The sequence below is a fragment of the Lycorma delicatula genome, chromosome 2, assembly GCF_047948215.1.
Source record: "Lycorma delicatula isolate Av1 chromosome 2, ASM4794821v1, whole genome shotgun sequence".
Lineage (NCBI taxonomy): Eukaryota > Metazoa > Arthropoda > Insecta > Hemiptera > Fulgoridae > Lycorma > Lycorma delicatula.
Window position 1 is genome coordinate 140,305,292 of NC_134456.1, and position 18,687 is coordinate 140,323,978.

At 31.0% G+C, this 18,687-nt stretch overlaps 1 protein-coding gene across 10 annotated transcripts in view; it reads left to right on the plus strand.

Annotated features, from left to right (window-relative positions):
• The window catches only part of Piezo (piezo type mechanosensitive ion channel component), a 481,248-nt gene that overhangs the window by 176,765 nt on the left and 285,796 nt on the right, over positions 1-18,687 (plus strand). For all 10 annotated transcript variants that reach the window (XM_075356335.1, XM_075356333.1, XM_075356336.1 and 7 more), the window contains exons 4-6: positions 9,576-9,698; positions 12,038-12,289; positions 14,546-14,792. In XM_075356335.1, the coding sequence (XP_075212450.1) occupies positions 9,576-9,698; positions 12,038-12,289; positions 14,546-14,792 (622 nt within the window). The remainder of the gene's footprint in view (positions 1-9,575; positions 9,699-12,037; positions 12,290-14,545; positions 14,793-18,687) is intronic.

Genomic DNA, 18,687 nt, shown 5'->3' on the forward strand with positions numbered 1-18,687 from the left:
TATATTTTTTTTTTACATTTTGGGTGTCAAGGTGCTAAAAAGATCGAGAATCAGTGATTTACAGTATGACTGAATGTGGTCACAAATATCATTTATAAGAAAGTGACACACTGAAACACCTTTCTAAAACTATTTATGACAAGTTTTATGATTATTAATTAAATATATGGAATGTGTTTTGAAGATGGATAACCTCTGGATTTATATGTAACACCTATTAGAAACTGAAGAGATTTTATAGGATAAATTAAATAAGTAATTTTGTTTTTTATTCTATAAATATATCAGTGCAGTCTTTTATCCGATGTACCAGTACTCCATCCCAACCACCATATTTATCAACCCTAAGTCTTTTAATTGCAGATTTTGTTTCATTGAAACAAGGTAGGAGAAGCTAAAGATATCTCCAGATGATGTTGAATTTCTTTTTTTTGTTTATTCTGTGCGAAAAACACTTCGGCATTATCATCGCCCGGCCAGGACATATTTGTTACAGTAAACAAACATAAGTCACATTTTATGTCTCAATTAAAATGCCAAAATTTCAAACTGCTATATGGCAATTGGGATGAATAACTGATACACATCACAGTAATTTAAATTATTGAGTATAAACGGGTAGTCCTAGAAACCATCATTAATCACCTGTTGGGCACTCACGGAATCTGAGCAAAGAACATGATGATATTCTGGGCTAATTATATGTAAGGCCTTATTAATGGCATACAGTTCTACAATACTAGTGATGATGGGAAGGCCAAACATGTATGTTCTGTTGCCAACAACAAAGTCGCAACCAACAGAAATAACGATTCTAGAACAGTCCATATCAACTGTAACATCAAGATTCAAGCTATTTTTAATATTATAAAATATGTTTCATTAAATTACCAGATTTTTGTTCTGTTTGCTATACTGACAAAGATGAAAGCAGTAATTAATGTGAGAAGGCTGCCAAGGAGGTTAATAGTATGGAGCAACAGTAAAGACTGGAGGTAATTTTATACTTAGAGCTGAGAAAAGGCATTGAACTCTGATGGCTAGCGAAGCAGTAGATCTCGTTTGTTCTTGGTATTGATTAACATGCTGGTTCGAGAATACCAAATCAAAGGGTGGATGAATTGGTTGCACTTTAATGTGAGCCACATAGGAGCATATAATTTGCTTCCTCTGTTACAAAGAGATGGACACTGTTTACCAGCAGACTTACCAGGAGGCTTAAGCACAAAGCATCCATGGCAAGATGGATGAATGAATGATGGACTCCATCAAGCATCTTTATTGTGGTGACCTGCGCCGACAAATAAGCTACGCAGCCATGGTACAAGCAGGAACAGACCAGTGCTCGGTAGAAGCGCAACATGCACACACGATTGGCTCCCCAACGGTTATTAGACAGAATTCTCAGTATATCTAACATTTTTAGACATTCTACCTTCAACTCCTACAAATGTGTTATCCATATTAGTTGTTAGTCAAACGACATACCTAGAAATCTAACCCATGTGCGTGCTTCAAGTGGTTCATCATGTAAATACAGTTGAGGGTCAACATGTTCCCTCATCCGGGAAAAACAAGTGCATCTGTTTTTTTCCGAGGAAAACGTGAATCCATTAGATTTACACCATGATTCAAAGCAGGTTATTGAGTTTTGGAACCTTTCCCTCTAGCTAACGTTCTGCTTGCTACGTAAATTGGAAAATCATATACATGATTAACGTCATCAATACAGTTTTCACATACGGTTTCTTATACTATTTTTGGCTACAGCAAACGAAGTAACACTTAGGACATTTCCCTGAGGAACTCTGTTCTCTAGTGTGAAACTTTCAGATACCATCGTTCCAACTCAAACTCGGAAGGACCAACTACTAAGGAAACCCCTGATAAATGCGAAGAGATTACCTTGTATACACCATTCATTGAGTTTATTTAGAATCCCCTCTTCTATGCGATATTGTGTGCCTTTTGCAAGTCGAATAATATAGCACCAAGGCTTGGCGAAGTAGAAAAGCGTTTTTTATAATAGCTTCTAGGGCAACTGCGTGATCAGTAGACGAGAATCTGATATGTAAACATGGCAAGTTGGTGGATCTGGATCGCACTACTGCTCATCATACTGTCTGAAGGAATATTTGTACCTGATCCAGTTCGCCTTCTGAACTACCCATCTGTGTGGCTTACTCTGAGGAAAATAACAATTACCGACCAAGATTACAATCAGTCTATGATCGCTTTCAAAGAAGTTTTTGGAAACGCACCAGGTAAGACATGGGAGTAAGTTTGCTGAACACAATAACAGATTGATGCACGAAGATGGACCTGCTGAAAATGACATAAATGTGCACAATCCATTGTTCAATAAGCAGAGATCGAAGTCCTACCTCAGTCAATCAACCATGTTGCCTTCAGGAGAATATGACGATGAGTCCCAAGAATCGTGATGGGTGTTTAAATCACGTTGTTGGCAAGATATGTAGGAATTTGAAAAATAGACTGGATATATCATCCTCACTGATATCAGAATTTGGAGGAAGATATAAGTTGTAGATATTCATTTTAAATGAATATCCAACCAATATTTGCACTGAGACTGCAGGGATGTTTGTCACTAATGGAACACGGGTAGCTATAATGATTTCCCTCAGGAAAACTGCCACACCTTCTTGTCCTCTGTCCCCAATTTGAAGTCATATCTTTCAGATGTATCTACGAAAGGACACATCGTCCTGGGGACGGAGGTGAGTCTCCAGCAGACAGTATTAAAGGAGTTTCTTCCTTTATTATGATTTCTATATTCTCACGGCGAGAACGGAGATCACAAACACTCCACTTAATAATATTTTTAGCCGTAGAAAAAACTGTTATACGTAAAAACTACGTGCAGATTACTTATCAAAAACTACCCGTGTTGAGTAAAGTTAACAAAAATAAAAGAACACACAGCTCGTATTTGCCAAAAGAAATTGGACTTTAATTAGAAAGAAAACAACTGAACTTATGTTAAATCATAACCTTAAAAAATTAAAAGAAATTATGAAATAAACATAACTTAATTTTATACAGAAATTGTACAAGAAATATCAGCATATCAGTTATAATAAAACATGACAAATACATAAAATACATATTTCAAATAATAGTTTTGAGAATCTACAGTTAAACAAAGCCTGAAAAAACAAAGGAATATAAAACGCCTTTTTTACAATTAGATACTTATAAACATAACATCAATAAAAATAGTGTAACTGGAAAACTGTTGCAATTACTGACATATTCTGTAATAATGAAAATTAGCAATGAACAAATGTCATTGACTTAGAAAAATAAATTACAACAATTCTTAATTATTGGCACTGGCCTTTCCTGATTTATGAACAACAAACTTATCATTAAATAATTAAAACTAGCAATTCTAGTTTATTGTAGAAAAAGAAGCCACGATAATCTTCCAGTATAAAAAAGAGTTAATTACAATAATCAAAGTGAAATAAGTAAACATATAAATAGAGTTCATTTTGGTAAATAAGCTTTCTTGAAAATATAAAATTACAAAGATGTCCAAAAACGTAACTTCACATCAGGAGTTATTTTCTTTAAATTAATTTAAGAGAAGTAATATGAATTCGGTTCATGAGTAGATAATAATTAATCTCTGCGATTAACAAATTACATTAAATTGAATGATAGAGTCAAGTACAATAAAAACAGATTGTAATAAGTAAGCACATAAAATATGTTGCACATGAACAATAACAACCTTATTTAAGCCACCTATCGTGACTGCACTTAAGTGAATAAACAGTTTTTTAAACAAACTTGAAATTGAAATGCATAATGTTCGATTAACTGAAATTTCACAAATTTTACTAATAGCGTAACTGTTTACTATAAATAGTAACTGTTTACTATGAATAATAATGAAATAATGAATGGATGTTTGAACATCCCTTAATAACACACGAATATTGGTAAAAAAGTGAACTCGTGAAATTAAAGTGCACATATACATACAGTTTAACCTTGGTGTAGTCTGTAATGGCGAATCAAAAATAACAGAGGTAACAATTTGTGATTAGAAGTTGAATAATTATGTAGCACCTCAGATATGTAGCAACAACTTTGGAGAGAAATTGCATCGATGAAAAATGTAATCAGCAGCTGGAAAAGATTCGGCGTCTATAGAATTGGCAGTTTGTTGCGATTGAAACACTTTCAAGAGAGACGTAATATATAGAATTTGAAGATTAACTTAACAAAGAAACGAGGCAAAACAAAACATAGAGATCGGTGAAGTCACGAAACACTGACGAGTAGAACTAGAGAATATTTCGACAGAGAAATACCACAACGTTTATGAGAGTATGAAGACGACGAAAGTATTTAAACATTATACGAGAGAGAGAGAACATCGCAGCCTGGTCCTCCAAGGCTAGAGGACCACCAGCCTTGTGGATCCGCACAACGTGAAAGTCAGGACTAGAATGACCAAAGCTGGCGTGGTGAAGGTAGGGGAAGCGAACAAAGCAATGGACAGAAGAGAGTGTGTGTGTGTGTTGACAACAAGAGTAGTGTCTAAGTGTTAGTATGAGAACGATTAGAGAAAACTTGTGGAATTCGGGAATGAAGACAAAACAAAAATAATTTACAAGGAAGCAGACCATTAAAGAATTACGTAAGACTGATAAAATAATTTCTGAATACGCACAAGTTGAAGAAATGACATCAGGGCAGACAAAGAGAAATAGACTTCTAGGAACTATGACAATATTGAAATTGGTGAGAACAAAAACACTTAAGAAAAAAATATATATTAAGACTAAACAGCAATAAATAAAGTGTGATATGAAATACGTTGACACCAATATGATGATGCAACAGTAAGTCAAACTGGAGCCTGAGAGAAATGATATCGAAAACAAACCCAAACAACCTATTTTAAAAATACACGTATGATAAGCCTTACAAAAATGCAAAATAAAATTACCAAGCCTGTAAACTACAAGACTCGACCATAACCTTGAATTTATTGGAATAAACACAACTTTATGCAATGGCGTAAACAACCCGGTTTTTCTTTTTGGTGCCTCAGGAAGTGCTTAGCTTCTTTTGGCACTTCATCTACCTCCATATCCTTGAAGAGACTTCGAGATGGTGGTGGGGGATTTGGATGTTTGGGCGGTTAGAGATACCATACCAGACGATGGCTTTCTTATTGATCCCTTCAGTGGGATCATAGTAATTTGTTGCATTGTTGGTGCAGTGGGAGTTTTATTTGGTGGTGTAATAATTGAATTTTTTTTGGTACACCGTTGTTGGTTTGTCCACCAAAAGTATCCTTTTTCTTACCAGTACATACTACTGCAGTAGCAGAGGTGAGGGATTGCACCTCTGACAAAGCCTGTCCAATTTTGTTAGATTTTTGCACGATGCGCACTCGTTACTCTTTTGCACATTGTTAGAAAGAGCCTGTACAAAACTAACACCAGGTGTTACAGGATTTCTCATGTTGAGGGATTTTTTTAATTTCCTATGAGCCACAGGAAAAGACACTTTCTGTTCAGTACAAATCCTTAATATAACATTTCTTCTTTATAAACAGGGAATTCTTGAGATCTCACCGAATCCTTTGCCATTGTGATCCTTTACAATTAATACACTTTCCAGCTTCTGTGCATGCGCTATTGTCATGTCCTGTTTGCTACAATGAGCTCAAACTTGCTCCTTGGTGCAACCAATTTTTTTGTGTCCAAAACCTTGACACTGAATGTAGTGTCTCAGGTTAGATAAGTATGGTCGTACGTGGACAGAGAGGTAGCCAATTCTTATTCTTTCGGGAACAGTTGGAGCAGAAAAGGTTAAGTGAGAATGTTGGCACACCATTCTTTTTTCTCATGATCCTCTGCACAGAAGTGACAGATTGCAGTGACAGCTCTTTACATATCGCTGATATTTTAATTTCAATATCAGCCAAGTCACAGCAAAAGATCACTCCCTTGTTGGAGCTTTAACATAATGTGTGGCTCCACAATCACTTCCTCTTTTCCTACATACGTAGTGAGTTTCCGGCTCTGTCCATCATTATTCACCTCAATCAACAGGGTGCCACTCCTGAGCTTTTTTTATTGATTACACAAGCACACTAAGATAAGCTTTTAGTGAATCAAATTGAAGTGTAGAAATTAGAAATTTAAAAAAAATTATTTGTTTAATTAATTTTTTTAAATTTTATTTTTAAAATAAAAAGGAAAAGAAATGTTACTATACATTTATTAATGAAAAAAGGGGAAAACCTAGAAAAAGATTTACCCTCTTCCTTGCATTTCAATATTAGAAATCTTCCATTGGATAACTTAGGCTCTGTATTTTGTGGCTCTGTCATTTTGTCGCTTGACATATCTTCGACTAACAATATCAGTTGAAGTCGTTTCAAACCTCCATTTTTGTTGGTTTTTCAATTGGATCAACAACCACCGAAAGATTTTTTTATTAGGGACTGCCATATGGTTGCCACAAGTACCGGCGATATAAAAAACCATTCCAGCAGAGCACACGCATATTAGAGCTAGAGCTATATACAATTGAGTTCACTCAGGTGCCCAGAGGACACCGTTCAAGCCTCACTACGTAGAGCCATCCACCCATCTACATGATAGTTTCCACCTTGGGTTGCGCTTCATAAGATGTTGCAACGTTACCAAGTGTAAATAAAAGAAGAAATAGTGTAGAATGTTGTTGTGTAGTCATGTTAGGGTATATGTTGTAAATTGTGTAGTGTTCTTGGTGTAGTGTATGTGTATAGTGTATAGTTTTCTGCAGCTCTCTGTGTAGTGGGAAGTAAAGCGGCAGCAGCTAGACCCGTGGGGATGCCAACCCCCAAAGTCTTAAAGAATAAGACTCTCCATTGGGGAGATGATTATTGAGTGACTGGGGCATAGAAAAAAGTAAATCCACTGACATACCTTAACATGATACATGTTTTTTGAAAATGCATTATTTTAATGAATAGTATATAGTGTGCCTAAGTTTCCTTTTTTTACTTGTAATTTTTGCGGTATTCAATCAATCCATTTAAATGGTAAAATTGTTATAATATTATACCTGTGTTATTGATGTAAACCACCTTTACATTTGGTTTTATCTTCAGTGAAAGAAAAAGTAATTTTTAAGGGTAATCATTGACAGTTGTTTTGATGATTTTCTGAGTATTAAACATCAATATTATTTGCTATTGATGAAATTTGACAGTTAAATAAATTATCTTTGTATTATTCATATTTTTCATTAACTTCTTTTATTGGTAGATTTTAGAGCGAGGATGGACTGTATGTTCATAGGTGATGAATAAAGACAATGCCTTGTTGCTTGTTGAATAATGGTTTAATAAATTGTTTTGACAGTTAATGAAATGAATTTTAACATAACATATAACTTGACATGTAGAAATAAAAAATATAAAATTAAATAAAACGTTAAAGCTAACGTTCAGCCGAACAAAGAATGGAGTCCATCCAAACTAAGAGTATGACGTGACCCCCTTGGATCAGATTCGAACACCGATTGCTAGTAACAATGAGTAACACTACTTGTCCATCCGGACGAAATGAAAAATGTGACTGCACTGTGCAGGATTCTAACGTAGAATGCTAGTACGGCTTAACTTTCCGGTGAGCGCTAGCACTCACTAGATCGCAGCACCGAATGGCTCGACGTGGAACGGAACATTTATGTTTTCTTATTTTATACAGGATATTTCTAATTGCTTTTTGTTTTTTATTAAATTTTACATTTTTTTGTGTGTGTTTGTGTTTCTCACACTCGCACACACTTTTTAATATATGATTATATTACTATGATACATGTATCTGTAAACCATTTAAGAGTGGTTCATTGCATTACTTTCTGCATAAGTTGTAATTTTTCTTATTATTTATTTTTAATTTTTAAGCATCACATTTTTTTTCCACTATTTATCTCAGAATTTCTTGTCCCTGCCTAACTTTTTCCTGAATTTTCCTGGTTACTATTTTGGCTTTTCCAGTTTTAATTTAGCCCATTACTTCTTATTAGTATAATTGTTCGTCAATCAGAACATTTATTTATATGTTTCTAATGAAATGTTTTAGAGGTATTTCTGTATCATGTCTATTAGGTATGAATCATTCCAAGGCGCTCTGCTTAGTATTTTATAAGATACTACATGGAATGCACTTCCAAAGATGGGAAAGGTTGTTCTTGTAGGAACTTTTTCTCTGTATGTTTTTAAATAAAGTGATTTATTTATTGAAAGAAATAAGTTTATTTGTGGTACATATTTTAGCTGGTCGATGTAAAATTTTTCATTAAAAATGTACTGATGTAATTAGGTTTTTGCTATGTTCGTTTGAGGGATTTTGCTCCCTTCAACCAGCAGGTCCCCACTCAAAAAAATCACGTGTCAAAATCACCCGTGAGCTTTAAGCCTTTTCTTAGATGGGTTATTTGTCTTATTCTATGGCCCTTTTGAAAATATATCTTTTCTCACCATCCACTACCTTTCCATAATCTTGACTTTTTCCTCATTTTTTGGTTTTTTGACGATAGACTGATGCTACTAGATGCAAGCTAATGATGATGATAAGGCCTTTAGTTAGATCTGATGCATCCTTGATAGGGACTGTTTGTGGACCAGTCCTCTATTTTCTGTTTGGATGTTCTTGTCTGGTGGTGGTGGTGGTGGTTATAGTACAATAATATATTTAGGGTATTTACTCGTATCACTATACAAGCATCGGATTGAATTTTTTCTGCTTAGAAGTTGTAAAACTAGTTTAAGTTTATTTTTATAACTTCACAACCTTAGATTGTTATATTGTCAAATTGTTTACAAAGCAAGAGTGTTGTTAATAGAAAGAGAAAAATTTTGAGTTAGAATTAATGATGAATGTTATGGCTTAACTTCTAGGAAAAAGATTCTGTTTAAAAATAATTAATAATGAAACAAAATTAATTAATTGTGTGACAGAAAAGAGGATAATGGAAAATGAACATTAATTTAGGGTAATGTAATAACAAAAATCATCGAGTTTTTTTGATTAGATAGGAATGTTACTAAGGATGGTTGCAATAAGCTGATGTCAATCAGAGTGTTACAAGAAAAATTAGTTTTCTTTTAGAAAAGAAGTTTGTTTCTCTCAAATGAAGATGTAGAAATTAGAAATTAAAAAAAAATATTTTGGTAATTTATTTTGTAAATTTTATTTCATTAAAAAAAAGGAATCTTTCTTTTTGATCTTGGCACTTAAGCTTAAAGCTTGCCCATGGAATGTAGAAATGGAATTTTGTAGCATATGAAAATATCCCATGCCTAACCAGAATTCGAACCCAAGACCTTCAGATGAAAGACCAAGGTGCTACCAGTAGGCAATATATTTATTTAAAAGTAAAGTATATATATATATATATATATATATATATTTTATGATATATATATATATATATTATGATATATATATATATTTTTTTCTTTTTAAATATCCAGTTTTAAGGATTATATTATAATTGTGTATCATCATAATTCTTTTGATATATTTCAGGTTGCGCTGGCCAGTATTTGTTTCTTAATATACTTTTCCCAGTACTCAATTCAGTTGCTCAGCTGACATTCCAGTTTGTACTTTTTTCATATCCTACATATGGAAGTATAGTTGAACCTCCATGTAAGTATATAATTAATGTAAATTTCTATATAAAAATTAATATTTATATTATTAGTTTAGATAACAGATTTATCCAAAAAAGTTTATGAATTTAGTCACTAATTTCTCTTGCAAGTAATTATTGTTTATTGAAATTAATGTATACATTTTTTGTTTGTTTATTTTTGTATCAAAGTTTTGAATTATGTGATCCAAAATTTTCTGGAATACGAACATGAATAATAGAAAAGTATTTTATTTGTTTGTTAATGAGCATTACTTAAGAAGATGATACTTATATTATTAAAATTGAAGCATCTGTATACCTATTGAAAATGTTGACTGTTTTTATGTTTTTCTTTTATATTTTCATGGAAATAAAATAATTTCTATAATCTTTAGAATTTTTTTGCTGTTTTTAAATCTGTAACTTACAAAACTCTCATAAAATTTGAATGAAATTTTTACTCTTGAAAAGGCTGATTATTAGAAGGAATGATAGATTTTATTAAATTAAAAATTCTGAAGGCCTCCCATCTTTTTATTATTATTATTTCTTGTGAATATGTGTAAATTCATAATTTAACATTTTTGCTGCACATGCTTAAACACTACAGGAAAATTTGTTGGTAATTATTATTATATCAATACTACTGATATGATGTAATACTTAATACATCAGAATGAATTATGTGGATACGGTGTATAATATATTTCAGGTGTAAACAATTTAGATAAACTGGTCTAACAGCACCATTAATATCTTTCATTTCAATATACTGTATATGTAAGAAAAATTTAGTTAGAGTATGAAATACTTCTGCTCAATGAAAGTCCTGTTATTGCATACTTTGCAGAGTATGGTCAGCCTATCTCTGAAATTAATTTTTTGTAAAATTAATTTCAGAGATAGGCTGACAGTTAAAACTGTAAACTGTAGTTTACAGTTATTAATATTTTTAACTACCTCTTTCCAACAAAGTTTAGTGTTATAAATTATTTTAATTGTATCAAATGAATACTGGATTTACTCATACATCTGCATGTGTGCACACACACACACGCACTCACTCACTCACTCTCACTCACTCACTCACTCACTCTCACTCACTCACTCACTCACTCACTCACTCTCACTCACACACTCACTCAATCACACATCACTCACTCACTCACCAACTCACTCACTCACTCACTCACTCACTCACTCTTACTCACTCACTCTCATTCACTCTCACTCACTCTCACTCACTCTCTCACTCACTCTCTCACTCTCACTCACTCACTCACTTCCACTCACTCACTCACTTCCACTCACTCTCACTCACTCTCACTCACTCACACTCACTCACTTCCACTCACTCTCACTCACTCACTCACTCCCACTCACTCTCTCACTCCCACTCCAACTCACTCTCACTCCAACTTACTTTCACTCCCACTCACTCTCACCCCCTCACACCCACTCACTCACTCCCACTCCAACTCACTCTCACTCCCACTCCCTCTCACTCCCACTCCCTCTCACTCCCACTCCCACTCACTCTCACCCCCTCACTCTCACCCCCTCACTCTCACACCCTCACTCTCACACCCACTCACTCTCACTCCCACTCCCACTCACTCTCACTCCCACTCCCACTCACTCTCACTCCCACTCACCTAGTCATGCATTCACCCTGGATTTTTCAAAAACAATTTGTATAGTTTTGATAAAATTGTAATTTGTTTAATGTTAATTGTAATACTATGTTTAAAAAAAAATTAAAAATTTTCTTCATAACTCTTATTCTACATATACATGTTATTAATCTACAGTTTGTTTAAAATAATTGTATTTCAAAAATTTCATTTCATTTATAGGAAATTTGTTAATTTTCTCTGAGCCCATTTTGTAGATATGTCCCTAAATATTTATTGCAGATTTTTTTAATACTATGACATCCTTAGTAACCAGTTAAGCAACATGTAATTAATAGATGGCCCTAAAAAAATTATTCAAAATTAAAGTTTATTGTGTTTAAAAAAATATATATTGATTAGATTTACATGAAAGTTGGTGAAACTTCTTTAAAAAAAATTATATAATTTTCTAAATATATTGACATACATTTCTTTTTTTTTTACAATCAATTCAATCAATTCATCAATTTTTTTTACAGTTTTATTGGACCTTCATTAGTATTTGTAGTCATGCTATTTTTATAGAGTTTGTCTTTTTTAAATTTTTGTTTCTTTTTTTTGGTAAAGAAAATAATGACATAAATTAATGTAAAAATAATGAAATTAGGTCTATTATGAAAATTTTGTTTAAAAAAATGTATTTGATTTATACACATAATGACAAATTACTTTTTCAGGTAGTTCACTTGAAAGAATACTTCGGTATATTGGTTTAATACAGTTCCGTAACATATCTGTTTGGTCTGCCTTTCATGCAACATTTCCTGAAATTGTAATGTTAATTATTAGCATTGTAGTGTATATTATGTGCCGTGCAATGAATCCTCAAGCATCTGTTGAAGAGAATCTTTTACCAATTGTTGGATCAGAGTTTACTCAAAAAACTGCAACTTCTACTCAAAGAAGATCATCAGTTTTAGCTGCAATAGGTAAGTTAAAAAAAAAATAAGTAAGTTTTTATTTTATAATTATGTAAAACTCATAGATTTGTAATTACATAAACATTTTTACTGTGGGTGAACCAGTGCTGAGTTTGTATGCCATTTTGTATGATATAATTAAATGGTTGAGTAATTATGCAGTTATTTCTGTCAATAATAGAAATCATTCATGCTTTTTTTAAAAACTGTCTTCAATAAATTCACTGTTACTTACTGTACTGTAAAAAGTCAATAATTTTTTTGCAGTTACTTCTAAATTAACCATCAGAAGTTGGTGAAAGTTTGTAAATATATTCCTAATATATCAAGAAAGATAATAGATTTATAAATTTATTTTTGCATTGAAGTAACAAAGGTGTTCTTTGCCAGTGTGGTAATTAATATTTGGACTGACACCAAAATGTTGTTCATTACAGTTACTGGCTGCATAATAAATATCATTATTTTTAGAGAAAGCATCATCATTCTCTGTATAGTATGTTTCAGGTCTTTTACACCTATCTCAGCCAAGAAAGACTGGGACAGATAGTTAAAGTGTTGAATTGATATAATGAATGAAAAATATGGGGTGAGAAAAATAAAAGGAAATTCAATTTTTTAAACAAGGGAAAACACTGGCGTAACACAATCAGCCAGGTTATATAGACATTTTAATGCAGATTATTATAGAGGTTATATTAAATACTAGGGAACAATTAAAAATTAAATAAAAAGTCATAATTTGCCATTTTGATAATTGCCAGCATGAAGAGTATTAAGTGTATTCTCAATTTTATGACTGATTACAATGAAATAGATATATGGAAATAAAAAAATATAGTAATAAAGACTGAGAATAAATAAAATTGCATATCTTGATTGGTTAGTGTAGTAAGTGATTAAATAATTAATGTTAGTTGTAGTTAATAATGCATTGCATAAATAATATTAATGAATATATTTATTAATAATTGCTGTTAAAAATATGTTTGAAGAATATACTTTACTATAAGGGACAAAAAAAATTACATTACATTACATTACATTAGAGCTTTATAGGGTATGCTAATTTTCTTTTTTAAACTATGATACCCTATTATGATCCATAATGGTTGAACACACTTTTTAGATTTTGTATTTCCTTAAAAGTGAAGTAACACGCTAAACCTCGTTTAAAATAAAATAAAAGTTAAAATAAAAAATAATAAAATTTTATAATAAAGTTAAGTAGTACAGAAACTTTCTGTGTTGTAGTAAATTCTATTTTAAGATAGAGAACATGCAAGTCACTTGGGTTGGGTCATCTAAGATGGTACAAATTTTTCAGTGGTGATATTTATAATCTAGCTATTCTAATTTTAATTTTATTCTGTTCTAGTTCTTTTGTTCATGATACAAATTATTTTTAATTAAATTGAAGGAAGTGAAAACAGGCACAAAATTGTCAGATATAATTTTTGCAATCCACTGTAACAGTTTCAGTCATATCTCAGCTATTAATCAATGATTTGAACAAATAAGTTGTCATTTTGTTCACAATAAAAGTCTTAACATTTTACCTAATAAAAATATAATTTGATAAAACTAATATCTAAGAAGCTATTAATGATTAAAAAATTTTAATGGTTCCCAACTTTTTTCCCAAATTTTCAAAGTTACATATTTTGTAAAAGATGTTATTGGGATATGTACACTAAATTTCATTAAAATATCTTAATCTGTTCTTAAGACATAAATTTTTATTGAAAAAACAAAATGATGAACAAGGCAAAATGAAATGAGGTAAGGCATTTGGCCTCATGAATTTTTTTGTTTATTTTGATGACCGGAGTTAGTCCTGTAAGTTTGACCAATGTCTGCCCAGACACTCTGTCCATTTATTTACTTGCATAATGCTTGTTAATATTTACTAAACAATTTTGTTTCCATTTAGGATTAAGCAAAACAAGAAGAAAGAGGTAGCTGATGATTTTATAACCAGTAAGGAATAGGCTTGTTGATATCCATTTTTTCTGTAGTGTATGCATTTTAACATTTTTTTATGATTTAATCTACCATTCTATTAAAATAAAATTAATTAAAATCATAAGTATAAGTTTACATTAATTAGTAAATATAGCTATAATTATTCAATATTTTTTTAATTATTCATAAACATTCATTCATGTTTTTTTTATTCATTCAATGCTTATAAAATCATTTCTGCATAAATAATATGTCTCGTATTACAATGAAATTTAAATGATCAAGTAAACTATTTTTCAGGTAAATATGTATGCTTATTATCCATTTGTATTGCTGGGATTATACAGCCTTCAGTTCAAGGATTTATATACTTTTTATTTTTTTTGGGCTGTATGACTTGGTGGGCCTACAACCGCAACTTATCACGAGGATTTGGTATCTGTTGTTGTTTTATTCTGGCTCTTGTCACTGTTCATATCACAGCGATTTTTTTTTACCAGACTCAATGGGCACAGGAGCTTGTACCAGCAGATCATGCAGTAGCAAGGTAATTAATATTATAATTATGTTATTAAGAGTGATATTTGTGTTGTCTTCTCCGACAGGCTTTGTAAAATGTTTTTGGGGGTAAAGATTTACTTTAATTTTATTAATTTTTTTCAGTCATTTTATCATCTTCTTTTTGCATCCAATTATTACTTTTATACTTTGTTTTTTAAGGAAAAAATTTGTGTATTATTATCAGCCCAAACAACTAGTTATGTTGTCTGTTATTTATAATTGCTTATGTTTTTATTTCATATTATAATTTAAATCCTTGAAAAATACAGATTGTGACTTTAATTTATATTTTTATCTTTTTAAAAGATATGTTGTATGTTAACAAAAAAATTCTAAAAAAGTATTTTTGAAATTTTATTTTAATTAGTTTTGAAATCTGTTACAGATATTTTAATTTTTCCTAGTTAATGTTCTAATTGTTTATTAATTTGAGCAGAATACAAGTTGGTTATTCGCAAATTAGTTTTGTGAAACAAACAACAAGCAGGTTATTGTAAAAAGGCAAAAAAGTTTGGCTTTATATTGCATTACATAAGTGAGATGTTTACATCTTGTGCATGCGTACCCAAAGTTAAATTTGTGCATCAATGCTCAAATTGTTCACTAACATTATAAATTCATACTTCAGTACATATATTTACAAATGAATTTTATTCTACAATATTTTTGGGTCTTGATTTCTTCAGTGGCAAACATGATACTTGACAAAGTTCATTTTTCATTCTCTATTTTTGGGCATGAACTAATAATACATTCTTATGTTTCTACAAAATGAGATTCATATCAGGTGATGTGGCTGGTGATGAGTATGATCCATTTCAGCCAATGTACTCTATGGGAAATGTTCTATTCAGATAATGATGAACAAGGACAGTAAAATTGAGTTTGTGTGCCATCATGATGGAAATATATTCAGGTTTGTATTGGTAAAGGATGTTCTCTGAAAGTTGTAATAAGTCATTTTGAAGAAAGTTTTGGTAACTATTACTATTCTGGTAACTAGTTATCATTTGGTAACTATTACCAATTTACCATTGAAATTATAAGATCCAACAAGAAATTACCTATTGTATTTTATCCCACTAGGAGGTACCCATGGAATTCCTTCCTAGAATTCCTTATAATCTCTTCATAGATAATCTATTAATAAATACTAAAAAAAAATTCAATATCTCCTGACAAGTTTGGAAATAAGTGGATACTTTTACTGCCTTTGATACTTTTCATCAAATTGAAAATTTAAATCAACAAAACTAAAATTTTCCTATGAAACTGAAAGTAAACAGATGTTACTATTCTATAATTTAATTTAATTTTTTTTAATAAAGAAGTTATTTATCAGACAGAATTACGTGGTAGAATCTCTTATCAAGTTTATAAACTATCAATTTAACTTTAAATCTGTAAAAGGAGATAGTGCGATCTAAACCGTGTATTTGTTGAATTAACAGCCAAACCAGTGAATTGAATCATACTTTTCAGAAAGCTATCACTAAAAAAGTTTGAAAAAAGTAAATTTTAATTTATAAAACTTTGTGAATTTTTATTTATTTTATTTTTATTATTTTTTTATTTCAAAGTAAGTAACTGGTTATTGGTTCAATGTATTAGTTTCACTTATTCAGGCCATTTACCATGAAATATATATGCCTTATTACGGAACAGGGAGACAACATGCATGTTAATTGTTTAAAATTATTATTTTTTTAATTTAAAGAACTGAACCAAATCTATTAAATATAATTTTAGAGACTGATCTGCTTTCAATAGCTTTTACATCATCATCAACTAGTAATGAAATATTTTTTGTTTACTGGCCTGGATGATGGAATTGTATTTATAATTGAACTGAAGAATTCATGATTTGTGTGTGTGTGTGTGTGTGAGCACATGCGCATGCATGCACACATTTATATATATATACACACACATACTTACATCCCCATTGTGACTTTTACCTGCTCCGTATGGTTACCTATGCTTCCCATTGGAGTTAATTTTTTTTATTTTATGTTTTTTAGTGAAGTAATCAGAGGTAGGTGCAGCCAGTTGTGTTGCACATACAGTATCAGTGTTGGTTGAGCTACCATGCTGTATGCTGTTGCAAAAATTGATATTCAAAAAACTTGAAAATGATTTTTAGATACTTATCTGAAGAGTAGTTGCCAGCCCAAATCTACTGAATATCCATTTATATATATTTAGTATTTATTTATTTATATATATTTAGTATAGTTGGAAATTAAGAAAATTTACGGTCATTCAAAATATATTTACCTTTCTTCAACCCTTTCAAGGTCGATTTTCAGAAAATCTAGAAGTGGTTTTTGATATTCAAGTGAAGATTAAACACACCAAAAACAAGTTGATGTAGTTGAAATCTTCATTTGTCACAGAGAAATTAAAAAAATAGTCTAGGTTTCAAGAATATTCAAAAATTAATTTTAACTCAGAATTTCAGAAAATCTAGAAAATTCTTTTTAGATATTAAAATGTAGATTACTCACACCAAAAATCAATTTGATATCAAGTTTAATTTATTACCAAGAAATTAAAAAAATAATAAACTTCATTGATTTGAAGTAATCAAATTTCTAAAAATACTTTCTTAGTTTGCACTTATATGTAAGAAGGTGTATACAAATTTTCATCAATTTATCTTCAGTAGTTTTTGCTGGGCGTTGATTATGAATGATTGCAACATGTTATTTCATACATATATATATGTATGTGCAATCACAAGCATACACATATTGTTTATGTTTTCCTGTTAAGTTTTCCTATAAGTTTACAACACAAGGGATTTAATTTGATTAATTTTAATTCCTTTGTTATTTTTTATTATTTTCATTAGCAAAATTTTTATTTTTGAAGTTATAATATGTAGCACTTTTGTATGCATTTGCATTTTATTAAAAAATCTGATGTGGACATCACATGACTTCCTTGTACGCCTATTAAATTACATATACACACTTTTAAAATTACATAAAATTTTATTTCACTAATAACTTTTGATTTCTCTCATATTCTTTTTTTATATTGTTATTATTGAATTATTATTTACTGTAAACATTTTTTTACAATCACAGATTAATAATTATTAACAAATTAATATAATAAAATTAAAAAAAAAAAGGAAATGAAGTCAAATTTGAACTGATGTGCCTTCTCATTTAAGATCAAAATATTTCATTAATTAAAATTCTATTGAGCTATAACTTTGGAATCAAGAAAAATAAGTGTCATTTATGATATATTGTTGCAAAGCTCTCAATGAGGGCTTATTATTGTAGTTAAGAAAAAGCCCAAAATCCAAAAAATTTGGATTTTGGGCTTTTTTTGGACATTTTTGGTCAAGTAGATTGCAATCAAAAGGGAAGGTGCGCAACTAGATGTTATAACATTCCTAAATCCAAAATTTCAACATCATATGGCAAATCGGTTTTGAGTTATGCGAGATACATACTTACATGCGCACGTATGTCATGCAGAAACTGGTCAAAATGGATATTTCCGTTGAAATTTAAAAATTGAAATTTTTCGTGCACAAAACTTCCTTAAGTTCATTTAAGGAAGTAAAAATGCTAATAATTAATTATAAAAAATAACTTTCTATTTATAAACAGCTTATTTACTTAACAATTCTCAGTATTTATGTCAGTTAAAAGTGTTAACTTACAATATTATGATATATGGAAAAAATTGCTTTAGTCTTCTTTTTTCTTTTTTTTTTAACCACCCCGGGGGTAACTGGCATCGCCTTTCGGCATTACCTCAAGTTACACCCACTGTGACGTGGAAGCAGACTGCCCCACCCTTGCTTGGCCATGTTCTCAGGCCCCCATCGAGATCTTCCGTGTCTCCTCGAGGCATTCGAA